The following is a 22,867-nucleotide window of genomic DNA, read 5'->3' as shown; positions in this document are numbered from 1 at the left end:
TCCGAAGTGCTGTCGTTGCTATTTCTTAAACGGCAAGAGTTACAGGGTCGGTTAAATCAGAAAAAATGTGCCAAATTTCATACTCTTCTGAGAACCGCAAACAGTGTCGGCAAATGATTTTTGGTTTGTGAGTTATTATAAAAAAAACTAAATTCGGTCAAATTTAATTTTCTAAATAAATCGAAAACTAGAGGTTTTCCACGAAAAAGTTTGATACGAAAATTTCATAGCTTTCTCGTGTCCGCAAACCAGTAAATTTCGAAATTTTAAATGTTGCTTAGTTTTCGAGATAATGACAACTTGAGTTTTTTAAGTACGGACCTGCATATTCTTTGACCATTGTTAAAAGTTCTTAGCAACCCATATACAATGACGTACCACAAAATAGAATTTTTTTATGTTTAACTTAAAAAAAAAAATCTATTTTTATCCCAACAGGCTAGGCCGGTCCTGGAGTTTTAAGTAAAAAATGCAATTATTATGTCTCAAAATTGTTATGCAGGCAAATAAATTATCAATCGAGCTGTAGGTTTATAAACTTCTCGACGGTAACAAAAGTAATAATTCAACTCTTAATTTAGAATGAAACTAAAAATCTTTTAACAATCAAATGTAAAACTAATATGATACAATCGACAGTCATTATCATTATAATTTTTACTAATTACAAGTGTTCAAAATTACCTCCGTTATTACGAAGACAGTGTCGAGCATAAAAAAGAAAATCTTGAAAATAAAAAAAAAAATTTAACATACGAGAAGTTAGTTCTTGACAAGTAGTTGGAATTTTTTGTATAAGTTCCTCCGCCTTCCGGGATGTTGTTTGATATATCTGATCTTCGATTTAACCCTACATGGAGAAATCCATAGGGGTTATATCTGGAGACCGTGCTGGCCAGTTAATGGGACCGTAATTCCCAACCCAACGATTCGGCTTCAAATTATTCAAAAACCTAACGCAACGACGTTCTCGATGTGCAGGAGCACCATCCTGCTGATAATACTCAAAATTTCTCATAAGCCCGGGGGGGAGGTCGCCTGGCAAGTCATTTCACCAATTGCTAAGCTTACTAAACAAAAATGAAGTTAATGGATTTTTTATTTACAAATCCAGGGCCGGCCTAGCTTGTTGAGATAAAAATACAAAATTATTTTGTTTGAAGTGAAACGTCAAAAAATTCCATGTTGTGATGTATCATTGTAAAGAGGCTACTAAGGACTTTGAAAAATGATCAAAAACTGTACAGGGAGTATTCAAAAAACTCAAGTTGCTGTCATTGTCTCAAAAACTAAGAAACATTTAAAAATTTGAAATTTACTGGTTTGTAGACATAAGAAAACTATGGAGTTTTTGTATCAAACGTTTTGATGAAAAATCTTTAGTTTTTTCATAACTCACAAACTAAAAATGATTTGGCAACATTGTTTACAGCTTTTACAAGAGCGCGAAATTTGGTGAATTTTTTCTAATTTGACCTACCCGAATTCTTACGGTTTAAGAAATGGCTATGATAGCACATGGGATTTGGAACACCCTGTATAGGATATCCTGTTGCAAAAAAAAATGTTTGTGTCATGCGTATTTCAAGAGCTCGCTTCTGAGTTTTTCCCGTTAAGCCACTTTAAAAATTTACGACAGTATTGACAACTTTCTACAAAAAAATATTTTTTTCTATCTTGAGAGACATCTGAGATACGTAGGAACAGACTCCCACTACGTATTAAGTTATTCAACAAAAATTAAGTTACATCTAATACCTATTAGTGAAATGGGATCCGTTAATATCCATTATACATGCAGGATATGAATCGAACGGTTGTTTGTTTCACTATCTTTAAGCGACGATATCATACTGTCCTTGTGGACACGACCAACGATCTAGAAGTAATAGATGCCGTGTTGTATTCTTTTACTGTTTAGCCCGCCCTTCTTCGAAAATTCGACATTAATTCGTAGAGACGATATTCGAGGAAGTGACGTCATTATGACGGATGTGTCGCGATTGCGGCGGCGCGCGACGCATCTTTCCCTCCACTAACGCGTGGCGGCCTTCCGTTCGAAAAGTAGATTCAATTTCGTTGGGGTGCCGGCAATGGTCTGCTACATCCAGTTCTTCTACATCGTTGGATCGAATGATGCGTTCACCAGGGAATATCGGGTTTGTCTAAACAAAAAAGGGCTGGAAATTCGATATTTGGGGTGGATATTCGTACGACCCAAAGCTGGACGAATTAAATAAGATACGCAATCAGCGTTATTTACGAAATTCTCAGATTCTGATATTGCAACTGTAAAGAATTGGTTAACTATTTAGTCAAGTATTTATGACCCCCGTTTCATGTTTTGAAGCAATAAACCATGTAATTTCGTTAAAAAATATTTGGTTTGACAGTAATGTGTGTTTAACGTATCCTGTTCCACCCCAGGGGCTTTGCAGCTTGATTAAATCAATTCAAACGTCAATATACCAGTGTTATGAGATTTGATGGTGTTTGACGTATCTAGTAAAAATTTGCCATTTAAAAAACTGCAGAAACATAAAGTAAATTCTCATTTCAACTTTGCGAGCTCGTCCTGCGGGGAGTGGTAAAGGTTACGTTTTTTTTTACCTTCCGAGTGCGGAAAGTGTTACTTTGCCGCACGCAATTCACAGAGGTGCTCTGCGAAAAGCGAAATTAGCCGAGAAAGCGATTGCACTAGTCACGTGTTTGGAACAATATTTTTTTTATCGACTCATACAGTGGTGGACAAAATTAAAGCGACTCTACAAATATTTCATAATTGGTGGTTGATTTTTCAAAGATATTGATCCTACTTTATTAGTATTTCGTCCAACGACCCTTATTGGCAATAACTGCCCCACATCTTTCAGGCATTGATCGAATTAAATTATCAATTGTCTCTTGTTTGACATGTTGCCATAAGCCAATAAGGCCCTGTTCGAAAAATTTTTGGCTCCAATTAGCCTTGCCACAATCTCTCACAAATTCTCAATGGGATTTAAGTCGGGAGATTGCGGTGGCCATTTCAGGACCACAATTTTTTCGCTCATCAGCCACTGCTGCTTCACCAGTTTGGAGGTGTGTTTGGGGTGGTTGTCACGTTGGAAAATGAATTTCAGGGGCATTTCCCATTCAGCATAGGGTTTTCAAAGATGTTTAAATAGGCGAGCCGGTCCATGGTTCCCTCGATTTGTGTAATTGGACCCATTCCATAGAACGAAAAGCTACCCGAAACCATGACCCTACCGCCTCCATGTTTAACAGTGGTTGAAACATATTTTGGGTCCAGTCTTTTGCCTTTGGGTCTGTGTACGTAATTTGCCCCGTCACTTCCAAATGAATTAAATGTCGAGTCGTCACTAAAAAGCACCCGTTTCCAATCATTAAACGTCCAGTAAAGGGGACAACATCCTTGCGTCCCTTTTTTTTTTTTGAAAAAATGTTTTTTTCGCTGGTCTTCCTGGAAGTCCGGCTTCGACCAATCTACGTCTTATCGTTCTCGAAGACACTTCTACGTCTCCTAGGTCTGCCAGAATACTAGTTGAGGACTTCTTTGGTTCTTTCTGGATTAGCCTTTTAATGCGCCGGTCCAGTTTTTTTATTGGTTTTCCTAGGTCGACCTCCTCGTTTTGAATTAACTACCTTTCAGCGAATATTGGAAGTTTTAACGATTTTGGAAACTACTTGTTCAGAAACGTTAAATTGGTCACTAATTGTTTTTTGTGAACGGCCACTTTTGTATGCTCGAATGATCTTTTCCTTCCATTTTAAAAACTTAAATTGAATGCACTCAAGACATTGACACTCTTCAATAGCGCATCTGTTGATAAGTGAAGGAAGTCGTTCTAATTTTGTCCAGGAAATATTTGAGGAATTTCACAAAAAATTATTTGGTACTCTTGCAATAAACAAATATGGCGACTAATGCTAAAAAACTTTCTTGGTATGCTTTCATAGAGACGTATGATAAGCACTGAATTTAGTAAACAAGTGCACTTGTTTATTTATTGGGAAATAAAAAAAGTCGCTCTAATTTTGTCCGCTGCTGTGTGTGTGCGGGCGGCAAAGCCGTTTTACCGCACGCTGAGAGAAACATTTTTTCGAACGACTTGTTCCCGGGGCTACTAAGGAGCTCGGACGTTATTTTGCATACACTTTGTATATGTCAATCCATCTCATAAAAATCTTGATCCCCCGTGGCTAACAGATTTTTTCGCCGTATAAACGCTCGTCAGTGTCGCTGACCGAATCAAACTCAGAATTGCGAAGTTTGAGATTTATCGTATCTCTAATAAATCTTTGTTTATAAGAAAAAACATCTGATTTTCCAGAAACGCTTCCCGGCAACTTTGAAATTGAAACACCTAAACAAATAAAAAATGTACAGTGTAATTCACCGTATTTACGCCACTGGATATTTATAAAAATCTTTTAATCGGCAAAGATTGATATTTTCCTTTGAATCATCAGAATCTATTGTCAAGTTGAACCGGTGAGTGTCGAAAATCTTGTTTTTTTTTTAATAGATCACCTGGTATATATTTTTTTGGAAATGAAACGATATGCCTTCCGCGATTTCAAAAAATCACGTAATAGATTTATCTGTAGTCATTTTCAAATTTTGTCAGTCATTTTCATATTATGTCAGTCATTTTCATATTATGTCAATCATTTTCATGTTTTGTCAGTCATTTTCATATTATGTCAGTCATTTTCATATTATGTCAATCATTTTCATATTATGTCAGTCATTTTCATATTATGTCAATCATTTTCATATTATGTCAGTCATTTTCATATTATGTCAGTCATTTTCATATTGTGTCAGTCATTTTCATATTTTTAGGTGTGAACATTGCATAAACAATAATTAATGTAGTTGCAAGTTCCCATCTGCTTTGACTTGAACACACGAGCGCACAGATTTAACCCTTTTAACCATTGCTGAACGTTTAGGCGGAAACATCTTCACCAACTATCATGACTCAAAGCTGATCAGATCTGCCAATGAAGAGTACTTCTGACTATACGTACTCAGTTACATAGTTTTAAGCGAAGCCATTGTCGAGTGGAACTGCATGATTTAATTCGCTTTCCTTGATTATTCAATATTCTGCAGCCGAAATATTCCGGCTTTAAGTAATGATTGCGTGTACTAGAACGTATGTTCTAATTATAACCAGACTTTACAGAAGATTTAAAGATGCGCTCTATTTAGCACGCATAATATATTAGCTCAGTATCATCAACGTGTTTTGTTACAAGTGCATAATGAGTATTCGCCAAATCAATTTAATAATATCGAGGTTCGTCCGGCACATAGGGAAACCGAAACTTTGTACTACTAAAAAATTAATAGCTATTTAACGCATAGGTCCATTAATGACGTCGATTAACAATCGAGACTATTTAACATGCGGGCGTAGCGAACGCCTCAATAAAGTCGAGATTACTAATCGGTCAGTAATATATGTGTGTTGGTTACATCATTTTCCGTCGACTGAATCAATTTAAAAGTAGTTACTCTAAATAGATTTTCATCTCAGCCTTAGCATGAAAATCCCTATTTGAAAATATGGAACCTTCAAAGAAATTACAGATACCGATCACGTGGTAAGACACGTGTTGTGATTGGTTAAATGCACGTGACGCGGAAAACCAATCGCGACACCTATCTAATCGTGCAGTAATGAAAAATCGCAGATCCAGAGAGGCCGTCGTTAATGAATGATTTTACGTATGATACATCCAAAAAACTTGTTAACACTCACTCGACGTTAATAAACTCAATAGGAAAAAACGGCTCACTAGTTAACATGGAAACGACAGGTCTTGAGTCATGTTCACAGGTGAATCCAGATTTTCTCTACTTCCGTGTGATCGTCAGGTTCGGGTGTGGAGAAGGCGAGGAAGCGATTTGATCGCTGCAGTATCAGAGAACATGCTCCATACGGAGGTGGTTCAGTCATGGCTTAGTGAGGGATCACTTTGGCAACAAAGACTGATCTCCCTGCATCCAGCCGTGGGAGGTTACCCAGTGCCCCTTTTCCCTTTCATTGGCGACGATTTCATTTTAAGGTGCGGCAACGCGCGTTCACTCGTTGTAAACGCGGCGAATGGTTACCTGGAGGACTGCAATGGCCAGCTCGCAATCCCGATCTTAATCCTATAGAGCGTTTAGGGGATGGGCTTGGGAGACGTCTACGACAGCAATCAGATGCCTCAGTGAATCTTCAGTATCTCAGCTGGGCATTAGTCGAAGAACGAGCTAACGAAATACCTACTTAAGTCTTCTGATGAAGGCTATCTACGAGTATTAAGGAGCGGAAATAGTAATATGGTGCAAATTTCCGTATTTTTATACCTTCGTAGCTTAATTTGATCATCGCTCAAAGGGAATTACACTTTTTTAAAGACTTTGGTAGTTATTGATTCACATTAGTCCCTCCTCAGAGGGAATGAAGTTGCCGCTGTAGTTATTAAAGTGTAAAAGATAAGTTAATAGCGTTAGTTATTCATTTGTATGTACCTATTAGTAGCATAATGTGCAGACGTGTGCAAAATAACGGCAGTGCGCAGGTCATTTTTAACGAACTTTCTTTACTTTTTAACAAACTTTAATAATTTATTGCTTTTTTAAGAATCAGAAAATTTCCCTAATTATGCAAGAAAAAGTAAAACGAGTTGTGGAAAAACTCTTTATTCAAATAAAAAAATATATATATTTTTGCGTCGAAAATAAATGTCAAAAAAATTGCAGTTTTTCTTAAAAGTTGGAAAAAATGAAAAATAAAATATTAAAATTAAAAAATACACGAATTCAAGTAAACTAATATTAATATTTTCTATTGTACCCATTTGGGCAATAATGGCCTAACGCCTCGGCATTGAGCCGAACAAACGTTGGCACCTCTCAACTGAAATTGCATTCCATGTATCCCGGACAATTTTCCACAGATCTCCATTATTGGTCGGTTTTGTTGCAGAAACTTTTTTTTCACATTTGCGCACAAATGCTCAATGGGGTCGAGGTCCGGGAATTGAGCAGGCCACTTCAAAACCTCAACCCTATCGTCGGCAAACCATGCCCGTGCCCTTCTGATCGTGTGTTTAGGATCATCATCCCGCATGAAGAACCGTTTGATGGGCACATTGTCGTCGGCATAAGAATCCATTACATATTCCAGGATGTCAACGTGGTCCATGCGATGTATCGGACCTTTGCCATAATACGAAAAACAACCCAGTTCCATTATGGAGGATGCATTTTCCGGGTATACTTCGGGTCTCTTTTTGAGATTGTGGCGGTCTTCTAACGTATGTTTCTGACCAGCAGAACCGAAAAGAACAATTTTTGAGTTGTTTCATCAAAGAATATTCCTCCATCTAGACGGGGCTAAGGGGCACGCTCTCTTGCAAATTTTAGGCCGTTGGAGATCTGTCTGTCAGCTGGTTTCAGAACTTTCCTTGGACTTCTCCCTTGCAAATTTGCTTCAGCCAGGCACCTCCATACTGTAGAGGTGCTCACATTAACTCCAATTTGTGTTTTTGTTCGTTTAGATGTTATGAAAAAAGGCACTTTCGCCACCCTCTGCATACTTCTAGCATCTATTGACCTAGTTTTTCTGTTTTTATCACGTGTTTCTAGGGTTTTTACAAATTTCACGGAATTGCTAATCATTACGTTGGAACATTTGAATACATTTTGGATAAATGTATAACTTTTCCCTTCATTTCTACGTGCTAAAATCCTTTTTGCCTATCTGTCATACAACGAACCTTTCCACCCATACTATTTCGACCAAAAATCATCGATGCCCGGCCCAACCTTACCGTTTAAGTTATATTTACCTTTGAAACGTTTAAGTCATGAATCAATGAAACGAATGATGTATGAAATAATGAAATTACGTAGTATTTTAATGCGTACGACTGTCAACGGTGCTACTTTTTGGCACAGGTCCATGCATACGAGATCCACATAAATGGGGGAATCCCAAAAGGGTTTCAACATAAAGTGTCTGTAATTGCACTCACTCGAGACCAGATACGGTGTCGTGAGAACGCCTGACATCTGTGATTCCCAAAAACATAACCTAAGTTAATGATCAACCCTTTGCAAAACTGCCGTTGGCGCTGCTGTCGTTTTGCATACCCCTGTATATTATTAAATGCTTTGTAGATTACCATTATATAGTGAGTTAAGTCTAATATGCTTTGTCCTAGATAACATTGTTGAAATGTTCAAAAGCTGTTCAACACGCAAATCGAAAGAGTCGATACTACTAAATACGTAGTAAGTTTAGTGTACATAAGAACTTTTATTGTCTCGATAAGTATCATCTTTAGTCGTAACAAACTGTAAACAAACCATTAGGTTATACTAGCTATTCAATAGAATTTCCAGTATCGGATGCTCGCTAGACAATCTATTTACTTTCTTTGAATTTACACCTTTTGGATCTGATCCAAGATCTTTGGTTTTAAAAATAGCGATTACATTTAAAAATTACGTGGGTTTCAGTATAACAGGATCTCCATACCTGCTTTAGTTCTTTTTGAAACAGACATATAAAAAAAATAGTATATACTATTCGGCTTGAAAATCGCGTTTCAGATATTTTACATAGGCCCCAAAGCAGGGATGGTGCCCTAAATTTACATAGTGTGTCAGGGGGGCATGTACAAACTTGAACATCTTATTCTACATTTAATTCTAAACAAAAAGTTCCTATGAACATATTCGGAAAGGCCAAGGAGGACATACAGGGTGTTCCAAGTCCGATGTGCGTCATTACTATTTCCTATGCGGTAAGAGTTACAGGGTCGGTTAAATTAGAAAAAATGTACCAAATTTCATGCTCTTCTAAGAACTGTAAACAATGTCGACAAACGATTTTTGGTTTGTGACTTATCATGAAAAAACTAAAATTCGGTCAAATTAAATTTTCTAAATAAATCGAAAACTTTTTCATCAAAACGTTTGATACAAAAACTTCAGAGTTTTCAAACTACGAAATTTTCAAAAAAGTATTTCAAAAAAACGTCGAATATTTCTATCTTGTGATACATCATTGGTAAGAACGTTTAAAAAGGGCCAAAAAATGGACAGGTCCGTATTTAAAAACGTCGAGTTATCATTGTCTCATGAACTAAGCAACATTTAAAATTTTGAAATTTGCTGGCTTGTAGACACAAGGAAACTACGAAGTTTTTGTATCAGACGTTTTAATAAAAAACCTCTAGTTTTTTCATAATAACTCACAAACTGAAAATCATTTGGCAACATTGTTTAAAATTCTTAGAAGAGTATGAAATTTGGCACATTTTTCGTAATTTGGCCCACCCAGTAGCTCTGACCGTTTAAGAATTAGCAATAATAGCACATCGGATTTGGACCGCCCCGTGGAATGAGATAAATGCCAATTTTCAAAAAAATATATTTTTTTGAGTATTTCGTTAAAGGTTCTTTAACGAAATTTGGTAGGGACCTCCTCATTAAAAGGCATCTTTCGCGATGGAAGTGAATAAAATTTGCAAGCAGTGGCGTGCGTAACACCAATTGCTACAATAAAAAAAATTGGGACGCCACTTTTTTTTTTTTAACGCGATTTTCTGATTTTTGAAATCTCTTCCCATTTTACTGAAACAAAGGTAGATGACCAAGTTAACACGTGTATTATGATAGTCGGCATTTCGACATTTTTAAGTTCCTTTTGGAGGCAGTAATACGTTCAAATCATAATATTGTTTTAGTTTTTAGCAGTTTTGTCGTGTAAATTTGCCTTTGAATGGACAATCTAAGAATACCAAAATTCCTTACTCACAATCACTATGCTGACACGGTGTTTTGCTGCGGATTTTCAAACGGCCGCTGCCTATAGATTTTATTTAGTTTCATGGCAAAAGATGTCATCTAATGACAAGTTCTTTGAAATGCCGTTTTTGAAACACTTAAAAAAAAATCCAAAATTATCATTTATCTCCGTGTATATGTTCAACAAACCATTTCCAGGCATATGTTTATAGGCCCTTTTTCCTTAGAATTGAATGTAGAGTAACATATTGAAGTTCGTGCATCTCCTCCTAGACCAACCTGTTTGTTAATCTACTGTCGAGCTCGCTTCCATCAAGATTTTGATATTCCTTCGAGGCCAAGTGATGAATTTTGTTCCAATTTCGATAACAACCGATGGTTAACAGCAAATTGTAATTGTGTCATTAAAAACAATGATCTGTTTGTACCATCATCAGACCTCCAAAAGTGCATGCAAATGTGGCAGGAGGTTAATGTAGAATTTAAATTTCAAGACAATTCTTGCTGATGAAGAACGTTTTGTTTCAGAATGGCATGCCATTGTGGGAGGATCTTATTGCAAAAGCCACCAAGCTCCACTCCTCGTTAAAGTAAGTCGTTATAAGTAAAATTATTTGGTTTTATAAGATAATAGAAAACAATTCGATTGGGAAATGAAGTAGTTGGTAAATCTGCTGGTGGTCAAGATACTGCTATTCAGGTTACGGTTGAAGCCTTTCTTGAGCCGAACGAGTGAATAGGTGCTCTACTGCCTTAATTGAATAAATTCATTTTCTGCCATAAAAGGTTTGAAAATTTTAACGTTTATTCAGAAGTAGGCACGATTAATATGGAGAAAGCAGTAAAATTACAAAAAATGAGAAGTTGCCGAGCGAATCTGTTCTGTGGTCATCATTGATCGAAATTGATACATATCAAAAGTGAAATGGGCGTAAACAGCAAAAAATGCGATTTGGTTTGGAAATACTGGTCAAAGTCTACGTATGACTTAAATGAATGAAGAGACTTGACCCGATCCTGAATAAGCCTCAATTGTTTGTTTTTTTTTGGCCAATATTGACTGATCTATTGGGAAAAATACAAACAATTTCCAGTATCACTATAGAAACTTGAGAGAAAATCTGGCTCAGCAGTAGACCGGATCGAAGCATCCGCACTTTCCATAGTTTTGATATTATTTATCTCTTGGTGGATCTCAACCTTGATGTTTGAACTTTGATTTCATTGCTCCATTGGTACGACAGTCACAAAATGTAACATTTCCGTCCTGGCTTCGTACACCTTGGAAATCATTGTTCTCAAACACGGGGTCCGCTAGGAAGTCACGGCCCTTGAAGGAGCAAAAATATTGTAATTATCCTGCCAGTCTCCATTTTTTTCCCATATTAATGGAACATTTTGTTATTTTTGCTAGTATTTTTTAGATTTTTTCCTTGACTGGTGCAATTCCGCAACGACCACCCTATTGCGCGTGACCAAATCAAAGCAAAGAAGCGTTGCATCGCTAATAAGCTAGATGATAATTAAAAAAAGGTCATCCAGTGGGAACCGAGCACCATACGTGAATTAAAAAATCTAAAATGGCCATTTTGTACAATGATGTACACAGAATTTGAAAATGCCGTTCAAAAGGCCATTTGTCATTAAAAAAAACCTACTATACCGGGTGTCCGGAAATGACGTTGGAATATTTTAGGAGGTGATTCTAGAGGTTAAAATAAAAAAAAAGTTGTTATAAAAACACCCCAAAAAATTCTCCTTAAAGGGACTAGAGCCCTTTAAAGGCCCTCTGAAGATGTCTTTTTTTCGCAATATTTTCGAAACGGTTTGTGCTATAATAAAATTAAAAAATTCGGTATATTTTAATAAGTTAAAATGGAGAAATTTGCTTTGCGTTGATAATCGCAAATTTTAGCCAGGGGCGTCACATACAGAGGGTCCCCTACGTGAACCTTGCCTTGACGCTTTCGTTTGTGGCAATTTTTCATTTTTGAAGTCGAATTCCTGATTCTTCAATACTTTTCAGTAAAAGAGAGAGTCGCGCAGACGAAAAAGTTAAGGCGAAATTTACGTAGAAGATCCCCTGTATGTGACGCCCCTGACAAAAAATTTGCAATTGTTAAAACAAAGAAAGTTTTTCCAATCTAACTTATTGAAGTATGCCGAATTTCGTAATTTTAAAACAAAAAACCGTTTTGAAAATATCGCGAAAAAACATCTTCAAAGGTCCTTTAAAGGGTTCTGGCCCCTTTAAGAAGCATTTTTGGGGTGTGCTTATAAGAACTTTTTTATTATTTTAACCTATAGAATCATCTCCTAAAATATTTCGACGTCATTTCCGGACACCCTGTATAGTTTTCACTTAAATGACTTTTTTTTATATTTCATAAAGAAAATGTATTATAATTAATTTGTAAAATCGAAATTTTATGTCTAAACACAATTTTTTTTTTTTTTTTTTTTTTTAATCACTTTTTTAACAATATTTTCAAATGCCAATATACGAAATAGCCATTTTCACTCTTTAAATAAGTACATGGTGGCTCAAAAAAAAGGAGATGTTCCCCTCTAATTGACTGACTTCACAAAGCTCAATTCCCGGTACTCCAAAAATAAAAAAATTAAAAAAATAATTTTTAATAAAAAATACAATTTATGATAATCGTCTCACTTCAAACTAGTCAACTTTCTCAGTTTCCATTTTGTCTGAATTTCATTTGCTCGACACAAAACGTATTTTAAACTTCCCGTTAATGAGTAATTTCATGTGCAAGTCAAAGCTTTAAATTTTGCCCGAGAAGCCGTTTTATCGGAAAAGTTTAACAATAAAATAAAACCCTGACCGGGCTGCCGCCACTGCTTAATGCGCGACACTGTAGTCTGACCTATTGCTTCAAATTTATACGTATAATACCAATACGATTTTATATTTGCCGTTTTCTTCAAATTTCAGGGCTACAATACTTGCTGTAACGGCATATCTAGAAGCATTCCAGAAAATTGCAGATTCTGCGACAAACACCAGAGGTAGGTTTGATGCAAAAGTTTCATTTAAAAATCGTGCTATTGATCGATTCTATGCCCCATGCCTAACTCGGAACTTACCAGCAACTCTACCTTTTACATGAAATTTGCCTATGAAGGGCAATTCTTCAGTTGGGGAGTTGCTTCTACAAGCATTTTTAACGAAATTAATCCTAGAATTGAGCATTCTGCAAAACTAGCAAAAACCTAAGAATGCTCATCCGTTCATATTTCAGTGAGCATTGCAAAGAGAACAGCGCCGTTTTTACTAGTCAAAATTTGAACTTTTTCAAGAAGCTTTCTATTTTTGGTTTAAAAACAGTCCGTTGTTGCACCTGTAGCTGTTAATGCCTGCAAAGCTTCATCCAATATATACAGTGACTCCGTAAAGTACTCGGACACTTAGAACCTTCTTTTGTATGTATAGGGTGTTAATTAAGTACGTGCAGATGTTTCAGGGAATGAATCTCTGACCGATTCCAATACAAAAAGCTCCCATTAACATATGGTTAGTCGCAACGGCTCCGTTTGAGAGATACAGGGTGTATAAATTTTAATTTTAATTTGGTTTCCTGCGGATATTTTTGGACACAGATGAGTCGATGCGATGAAATTTAATATTCGCGGGTTTTTTCATGATGCAAAACCCAAAGTTTTTTGATTGCTGATAGAGGGCGCCACGTGCCGGGTTTCATCACGTTTAAATTGTCCCTGACTTTTTCGCCCCACTCTGTAGGCCACTTCGGTATTAAGGAAATTATTGTACATTTAGTTTTATTCAAAAGAGTGCTCTTGGGGACTATCTATTAAATTTCGTCCGATTGACTCATCTATGTCCAAAAACGTTCACAGGAAACCAAATTTAAATTTAAACACTCTGTATCCCTTAAAAGGAGCCGTTGCGGCCATATGTTAATAAAAACTTTTTGTATTGGAATCGGTCAGAGATTCATCCCTTAAAATATCTGCACGTACTTAATTAACCCCCTGCAGTGATAATGAAAACAAACAGTTAGGAAACGGGACTTTGGTACATGTTTGGTGTCAGTTTCTGCTTTCTAACAATGCAAAAGTGTATTTAACATTAACAAAAAATTTCAAAAATCGAAAAAAATATAAAGGACAACACATTTTTGAAATAACAAAAATTTTCGAACACCTTAACAAACAATAAACAAGTAAAGAAAAAATTAATATTTCGTATGTCCTTCTTGATTGTTTATAACGGCCGATAGCCGTTAAGCATGGACGAACCAATTTTTTTAATTAAATCATGGTCAACGTTGCGCCTTTCCTCCATTAAAATTTGTTTCATCTCATTTTTATTTATTATTAAATATTCTCTCATTTGGAAGTCCAGCTGGTGCCACACATTCTCCATTGGATCAAGATCCGGAGGTTTCTCGAACTTTTGGACAGTTGCAGAGCATCCATTCTTTGACAATACTTCAAACCCCCTTGAACTCCCACATCAGTGGTAATTTTCAACAAATTGTTTTTTAAGATGTTTAAATAAATAATTTTGTTCATTGTTCCATAAATGAACACTAATTCCCCAACTGCTTTGGCTAAAACGCAGCCCCAGATCGTTACTGGTCAGCCACCGTGTTTCACAGCGGGACGTGAATTGCTCGTTTTCAGTTCTTCGTTGGGTCTCTTTCGTGTCATTTGTCGTCCATGGCACTCAAATATGTGGAATTTTGGCCCATCGGCAAAAATTATGTGTTTCCGATTTTCAAAATCATCTCCGATGCAAATTCGTTTCTGAAGTCCTCGTTTTCGGTATTGAGCCATGGCGTTCTCCTGGGAACCCCACCGCCAACACCATTTGCTCTTGTGCCTCTTCGTATAGCTTCTGGAGATACCTTTTTACCAGTTTGATTTTCCAGAGCTACTTTCAGTTTAAGGGCACTAATACCGTGATTTTCCTTAATAGTTTTCATGACATGTCGTTCTTCTCGGGCGCTTGTTAATTCCGGAGGGTCAGTTTGTTCGACAGAAGCAATTCTGTCTTCGACTTTCCACCGGTGAATAATGTCCGCCCCTTGTTCACATTAAGTTTTCCGCCAATTTTCCTGCGAGATGACTTTTTCTCTAAGTTGAAAATGACGAAATGCCGTAAACCGAAGGTGATACTCGCCCTATTTGCAGCTTTGCTCATTTTTGCCCCTCAAAAATGCATACGAGCATTAAGGGCAACTTTGGCAAGGGCCGTGGAGCGCTGTTGCAACACAAGACAAAGTCTCATGGGCAAAACTGTGACTCGCTAAAAACGTCCGAATTTTTTTGGGACCCCAGGAACGACCTGTTTGTTAACACTTTTCAGTTGTTTTATATTTTTATGCTAAATTATAAATGTTCTTGCATTGTTAATAAGGAAAAACTAACCCGAACTAACCTGAATTAACATCTAACACCTGCGGCACGATCAGTACTCAAACTTTGGGAAAGTGGCGGAGGAACAAAAAAACCCGAATTGAAAAATCACCCTGTGAATAAACACTCGATAAAAGTTATCTTTCGTTCTTTTGCGATAAACCGTGATCGATCGCCAGTTTCAGCTGCAGCCTGCAGCCAGTTCTCGGACGAAAACACTATTGCGATTACGCATACAATGCAAAATATCTAAAAAACAGCAAAAAAACATAAATTATTAGGGAATAAATCAAAATCGAGCAGAGGTGCATAAATCGCACGTTTTCACCAAGGAGAAAAATGAAATGTACATGTTACGTACGTTTCCCTTGGGCATCTAACATCATGACGTGTGCGGTAAGGTTCTCATATAGCCCTTTGGTTAATCAACAGACTCACGGCCTCGTCATAATCATTTCGATTTGAAACGCGCATGTAACCACATTTGTCTCATTTTGACAAATAAAGCGGCGACTAAACGGCTTTCATTTCGTGACTGCTTACGTAACGAGACCGGGCTTCATTTCATAACTCGTTAAGCAAATCCACCAGCAATTACAATGGCCCAGGCATACGGATTGAGTATATTCAGATTTATGCCAATTTATCGTGATTTCTCATGTCATTATAGAACTGCACGAGAAAATTGCGGAAAGATCGTGTGGCGAAACTCGTTAGGAAATGGTATTTGTTGCGGCTCGTGCCGCGTCGCTCGTCCCGCAAAGTCTTGATCAGTGGACAAAACCACCTTGCGGAAATGGCTACTGTAACGAAACTAGTGCGTTTCCTAACCGATTACAGAAATGGAAATTCTTCCGGGTTCGATTCAACGTTCGTGTTTTTGTTCGGATTTAAGTTAATCTAGCCGAAGTGGCCCGACTTTAACGATTTAAAATTCGGACATTTGTTAATGTTTCCACGTTTTTCGCCTTTTTATTAATATTTATTAATAATAATTGTTGTTTTTTCGATCTGTATACACTTCTCATGCGGGGTGAATGGACTCGCGGTAACCCGGATAGTGTGAAACTCCCCCTTTGGGGCGCACGATGTGGGTCAATCGATCTCTGGCGTCGAGTTTCGAGTTCTAGAGTTCGCTTTCGAGCTCCGAGTTTTAGCGAAGTACATCTTTGTTAATTGGAGTTAGATGGGACTACTTCAAGCAGAAAAGCCCAAGCTTCGGGAGTTTTTTCACCGTTTCAACCGCGACTTGGTCGAAAAGTTGCGAAGTTACGTTCTCGTTGCTAAATAATTTTAGTTATCTCTAGCAACAAATTTTATGCGGCCTCTCCTGGTAGTCGGTCCAAGGACCTTGTGGTGAAAGGAAGGATTGTGGCAATTGTACACAGAAAGGAAAGTTTGACATTAATACTAAGCTTCTTTCCGGACCTGTCGGAACCGAATTTCCGGAATGGCCGGAAGGGTAAAATCTAATTTTCCTCAAATGTTTTGTTCCGTCAAATGACTCAATCGAATGAGCTTTCTGCCGTTCATGTCTCACGATGCGCAAACTGTAGACAAATATACGAGATAAAGGAGAGCAGGTATGGTCCATAATGTATTATTTTGAAATGCGACTTTTCCGGGCGCTTTCCGGAATCCGGAGAAGCCGGGCATTGCCAACCTTGAGGGTGGAGTTTTGGCATACTGATCAAGAAAAACTCCTCATTGTTCAATGAGCATATCTATTGTTCAACGCGGTGCCGAATGGAAGTATTGATTCTTTTGTAGTCTTACAACTCTCCCGGGTGGATACTACTAATTCGACATATGTTTCTTTCATCGTGCACATCTGTGCTTAATGCAGTATTGACGTTCTTTGATCATCTTTTTTAAGGCTTTAGCCAACGTAAAATTTCTCATATTCGCCACGAATTTTATACAGGGCGACTCAGTAACTCTCTTAGCAGGCGATATCTCCGGTACAATTAGAGGTATTCGGAAACATTCTGGGGACAACCTGTTCGGTTGGATGAAACCCGTTATATTATGGGACTTCACCGGTTTTGCCACTTCCGGTTCTGCCAGAAGTCAACGTTAACCCCCTTACTTCAGATGGAACACCCTGTATATATTTGCAGTTGAATCGCATATTAAAGTGATCAGGTCTCCTCATCCCCATACCGTACGTTTAGATGCCATATGCGATTTTTGGCTTCGGAGAGCTCAGGACCGTAGCTCTAACTTCGTTTACGCTCTTCTAATACTGACAACGTGTCTGCGGAATCATTAACCGTTCTCAATGAAATTAGCCAGTTTTCACATTGATTAACAAGAATTCGAAGTATCTCTCTTAATTTTCCAAGCAGTATGGCCAGTTTCTGGCAAAAGCGTAGTCACTAGTAACAGTCGCGTTCACTCATTACCATGGAAACCGAATTCTACTTTGGCTAAAAAATGAAACAATTCTGGGATGTTTAAGTGGAAGTTCCTCTGAAAATTTGTACTTTACACGTAATTGAAATTTCGTTTAAGAATGGTTATAGTGAATCCCTCCGCAGAGCTCTTAGTGGTGTTGGGAGGGTAAACGAAACCTGCACGTTTCTGAGCTCTGCGCAGCTAAAAACCGCATACGCCACTTGAACGGAAGGTCCAGAGGTAGGGAGGCAAAGTAGTTGTTTGATCACCTTAATGTGTGGACTCCAAAAATTTTAAATTATACAGGGTGTTCCATTTGAAGTAAGGAAGTTGACGTTGAGTTCCCGTGTAACTGGAGATAGGAAAAACGGCCTCGCCGTGTAATGCGTTTCACCGAACCAAACAGTTTAGCCCCAAAGCATTTTCGAGTATCTCTAACCGTAACGGGGATGCCGCTTTGGAACCGAATCACCGAGGTGCCCTGTATATTAAATTTTTGGGCGTTTTTGATTTTGTTGTTTTGCGCTCGTAAGTTTTGCATGTACTGCGTGTTCGGTCCTAAAAACTCCTTTAAAATTCGATTTATTTCCCAATCCTTTGATTCGCTTTGGTACACCGACAATATCCGGTATAAAATGGAGATCCATTTTAATTTTTCCATCATAAACTCTTCGAAATCGTGGAAACGTTTGTGCGCGTATCCTCATAATTTTATCAATTATCACTATTTTCGGTTTTTTGACAACCAACACTAAAATGAAATCATTCAAATTCGTCATAGAAGAAAAAATGGAAAGTTGCTTTTTCATCCTAACTTACATCACCATCGTAATCCACTCAAAGAACTGCTCCGATAATGCAGTAATTATATTTATGTAATTACCCTTACCGGAGCTAACATAATAACTAAAGTAAATATTATCGTTAATTAGAGTTTCTAATCGTTTCCTCACAAGAAACGCCTGTTTAATGAAAAGATAATGCCCATCATAGTTAAATCATTTTTAATGGAAAATTGAACCAACAGTTTTTGAATTACTCTTTAGTGCACAGGGTGGCCCATTTAAAACAGCCCGTCTCAAGTACCTTGAATAGATTTTTTTCGGGGAACACCGAGACGCGTCGATTTTATTTTTAAAGGGGTCGTTTTTACATCGTGTATTCGTAGGTGTAGAATCGTCCCCTAAACGGGGCGACAACCCCTTCAAGAATCGTAAATGGCACGGGGGTCAAGTGGTACATCAAGTCAATTTCCAATGTTCTCTACCGGTATGCTGATTTTTTTCCTCCGCCGTTAAATATTGCAAAAAAACACCATTTTGAAACATCGGTGAAATATATCGCAAAAAAGAAATTCTGAAATAATGTTTTATTTAATTAAATGTTCAAATTGGGACCTATTTACTGCCATACAATAATAAAACCTTCGTTCAACCTCTTTCCGAACGTTTTCCAGCATTTAGGGCGTTATTTCACCATATGCCATCGCTATTCGATGGCGAAGATCCTCCTCCTAAAGAGCCAAATTTTGTTTTATGAACAACGGTTCGTAAACGACCCCATAAGAAAAAGTCCCATGGAGTAAAATCAGGCGATCCTGGGGGCCATTCAGTGAAATCTCTTCTACCAATCGAGCGCTCGCTAAAATGTTGATCCAAAGAATTATGTCTTTTTGAAAAAATACATCATTCTCTGGGATCTGATCGTCGTTTTCGAGGATATCCACAATATGACGGCAGATGAAATCTTAAAATAGATTGAGGTACGATGCACCTGTCAGGCTAGTTCAGGTGGAAAAAAAGGAATCATGTGGCCCCCGAGATCGCCTGATTTAGCACCGTTTTACTTTGCCTTATCGGGTCATTCAAAACCCATTGTGTATAAAACGAAGTCTACCTCCTTAGAAGATATTCGCCAGCGCATAGTGATAGCGCATGATGAAATTAATCCCAAAATTCTAGAAAACGTTCGGGAAGAGATTGAACAAAGATTTTGTTGTTGTGCGGAAACAAATGGATCGCAATTAGAACACTTAATTAAATAAAACATTAATCAAAAATCATTGTTTTTTCGATATGCTTCACCGACATTTTAAAACGGTTTTTTTTGTGACATTTTAAGGGGGAACAAAAAAAATCTGCAAGCTTGTAAAGAGAGTTGAAACCACTTGACCCCTAGTGACGTTTGCGATTCTTGAAGGGGTTGTCACCTCGTTTAAGGCATGACTCTATACCTACGAATTTACGATGTGAAAATGTCCCCTTTAAAAGTAAAACTGACGTGCTTCAGAGTTAAAAAAAAAATTCCATTCAAGATATTTCAAGTCGACTATTTTAAATGAGCCACTTTTTTTTTCTTTCTTTTTTTTTTCCTTTCTTTTTTTCTTTTCTTTATTTTTTCTTTTTTTCCTTTCTTTTTTTCTTTTCTTTCTTTTTTTCTTATTTTTCTTTCTTTTTTTCCTTTCTTTTTTTCTTTTCTTTCTTTTTTTCTTATTTTTCTTTCTTTTTTTCTTTTTTTCCTTTCTTTTTTTCTTTTTTTTCTTTTTGTTTTTTTTTGTTTTTTTTTTGTTTTTTGGCAGAGAAAAATGCCTTTACGCACGCCCGACTGTGTTGTTTTGCCAGCCGAGTAGCGTGGGGCTCCTCTAGTCTACCCACTAAAAAGCTCCGCCTTGTCCCGGAACCACCCTTTCGGGCATTACTTCAGGCAAATGGGCCACCCTGCATATAGGTTTTGTAACACTTCCATACGTTGGCTTCTTCCTTGTTTGCTATACATAATTCATTATTATGATTATTATCATCATCACCGATTTCGTTTGATTCGATAGAGAGAGACGGTGCGATTATTGCGTGCGCATGCCAGTGTAACCCATCTTAATTAGAATTAAATTTCGTGATATATGAATTTGATATGTAGCTGCAGAGCGTTAATACAGAGTTTACATTAAACAAATTCGGGATGAAACTGAGGTATTAAAGTAAACATTGAAATATTTATTGGTTTAGTTCGAAATAACAGAACTCTGGCGTACATTTGGCCTCTGAACCGTTTAATTTCGATACAATTTTTGCCAGTTAATCGTAGTTCTGGAGCCATAATGAAAGCTCGACATGAACTCTTCCAACGACATTAAAAGTCTATTTTCTGCAAGATGGCAAAACCCACACATGAAAGTAGTGAATTTTTATTTAAGTCTTTTCCTGCCAATTAAACAGTTTTCTAATTCGTTTTACACTTCACTGAAATTGCATGAACTAAGTGCCTTGGCTTATATTGCATGACGATACGCCCCTTTGATTACCACTATTAGAGGGCGTTCAACAGCAGGTCGGTAATAATTTTTCCACTCAGGGGCATAAACCTATTATTTAATCGGTTAATTAGACTGAATAATTTAAAATTTTCTCCCGTAAATGAATATTTCGATTTCCGCAGATCGTTTCTGGGTTCGAATCTTGCTCAATACTTACAAGTTGCTTGATCGTTGATTAACAGCGGTGCTTTAATGCGCTGCGATTTTTCTACGTCTTTCGAGGATGGAAATGCATTCAGTAAATTTAAAGTCCGTAGATCAAACCAGCGAAGTCCTCACCAACAGGACAGTAACCATACCATCGTTGAAACGAAGGCAAGTCTTTCACAGAGATAGATTATTATCCAGGTGAACTTGCCAGGACATTGGCCTAGCTAGGGGCCATACCAGTAATATGTTTAAGGACCAGCATGTCCAGCGGCTCTAAAATATAAGTGCATTGGCGAGTAAATAAGCGTAGATCGTAACTTGATACGTTTCATCTCGCTGGAGGTCCCCTTGAGTAAATAAATTAACATAGAGGAAGACCCGAAGCATGATGGCCAGTAGACTGAGTCGTAAGCTCAAGCTTTTTTCATGATTGTTGAGGTTCGTTTAAATAAATTCCTCAACTTCTATCGCATTAAAAAACGTTTAATAAAACGTATTTGTTTAATAAGTCTCCATGGAAACGATTTTTTTTATTGTTAAGATTTGCGACCGCTCTCGTAACTAATGTAAGTACCGACAAGGAAATGTAGTAATATCAAGCTTTATATGAGAGGCGCACATCGAATTTTTTGTCCCAGTACCGCCGGGAGATAAAGCGGGCTTTGGCTCCCTCGCACCAGAGAAAAAAACGCACTCTACTATTTAAGGGACACAAAAACGTGTTCGTATTTGCCCCCACTGAGAAGTAGGTGGTGTATTGTAAGGTATAGGTCGGAACTCGAAGTTTCAGGACCGGTCCCTTAGTTGGTCGCTGTTTAGAGCGAATGCGAGAGACAAGGATGCGCGTCGTGCAACTGCACAGCGCGCCTCCGTTGCAACCTCTACTCTTGGTGACCGCTATGCGTTAATCACAGCCGTTACCGGGCAGTATAATATGCTCCGAGATTGGGTGGTAAATTTAAAGAAGAGCGACCGACGTTTCCAAGGGCATCAGTCTGTCGCACCTCCAGGCCTGGTTAAAACTTTTGATTGCGGCGGTCCACACGTTCCACCAGCCCTTTGGTGCTCATTCTGCGTTGAATTTCTGCTATGGGACCGCTTTCCGCGTATAGAAAACGACTCGCACTTGTCAGTTCACATTTGACAGGAGCGTCGATTGTGGCGGTCACCCGCCAACATTCGAAGATCGGCTGCAATTGATGCACAGCAGCGTCAACGACGTAGAATTGGCTGCGCAGCTGCGCGCGGGAGCCACTTCCGTGACCTGGCTTGCGCACCTCAAGTTCACTCTGAAACGCTTTTGAACGTTAAAAAACAGCTCTCGTTTCTTGGCACCGCGTAAATTTTGCCCAGGGGGAAATTTCCTGAAACGCAAAAATCATAGTGGGAAATTAGAAACTCTGGCATCGGGTTCCCTAAGTGTGTTTTCACACGGCACCATTACCGTACCATTTATAGCGTGCAATAAATGGTAGCAATACGGTACTTAGTTTTCACACACAACGATAACTAGTTACCATAAAATTATGCGAACTAAAGTAAATATTCGGTTTTGTCGATTTTAATGTGTCGTAAAGTGTCCCGGACAAGAGACGTAGCGCTTTGGTCGCGGCACTGCTTTTTAATCGGAGAAAAGCGAGGAAACAAAGGGAGGGTCGACGGAAAAATCGTCATTTATGGGTTCATGCTTTATCACAATCGAGGTGCTCAGAAGGTATCTTTTGTACGCTATTCGCCAAACATTTTTTCAATTTGAAAAATTCATGGAGGAAATTCATGCTGAAAAA

The 22,867-nt window shown here is 37.9% G+C and overlaps 1 protein-coding gene across 4 annotated transcripts in view; it reads left to right on the top strand.

The window, feature by feature from the left end:
* The window catches only part of mim (missing-in-metastasis), a 131,960-nt gene that overhangs the window by 13,779 nt on the left and 95,314 nt on the right, over positions 1 to 22,867 (top strand). For all 4 annotated transcript variants that reach the window (XM_066298610.1, XM_066298609.1, XM_066298607.1 and 1 more), the window contains exons 2-3: positions 10,349 to 10,410; positions 12,774 to 12,847. In XM_066298610.1, the coding sequence (XP_066154707.1) occupies positions 10,349 to 10,410; positions 12,774 to 12,847 (136 nt within the window). The remainder of the gene's footprint in view (positions 1 to 10,348; positions 10,411 to 12,773; positions 12,848 to 22,867) is intronic.

Source organism: Euwallacea fornicatus, chromosome 31, assembly GCF_040115645.1.
Source record: "Euwallacea fornicatus isolate EFF26 chromosome 31, ASM4011564v1, whole genome shotgun sequence".
Classification (NCBI taxonomy): Eukaryota; Metazoa; Arthropoda; class Insecta; order Coleoptera; family Curculionidae; genus Euwallacea; species Euwallacea fornicatus.
Note: the sequence above shows the minus strand (reverse complement) of the source record. Positions and strands in the feature narration are given on the sequence as shown.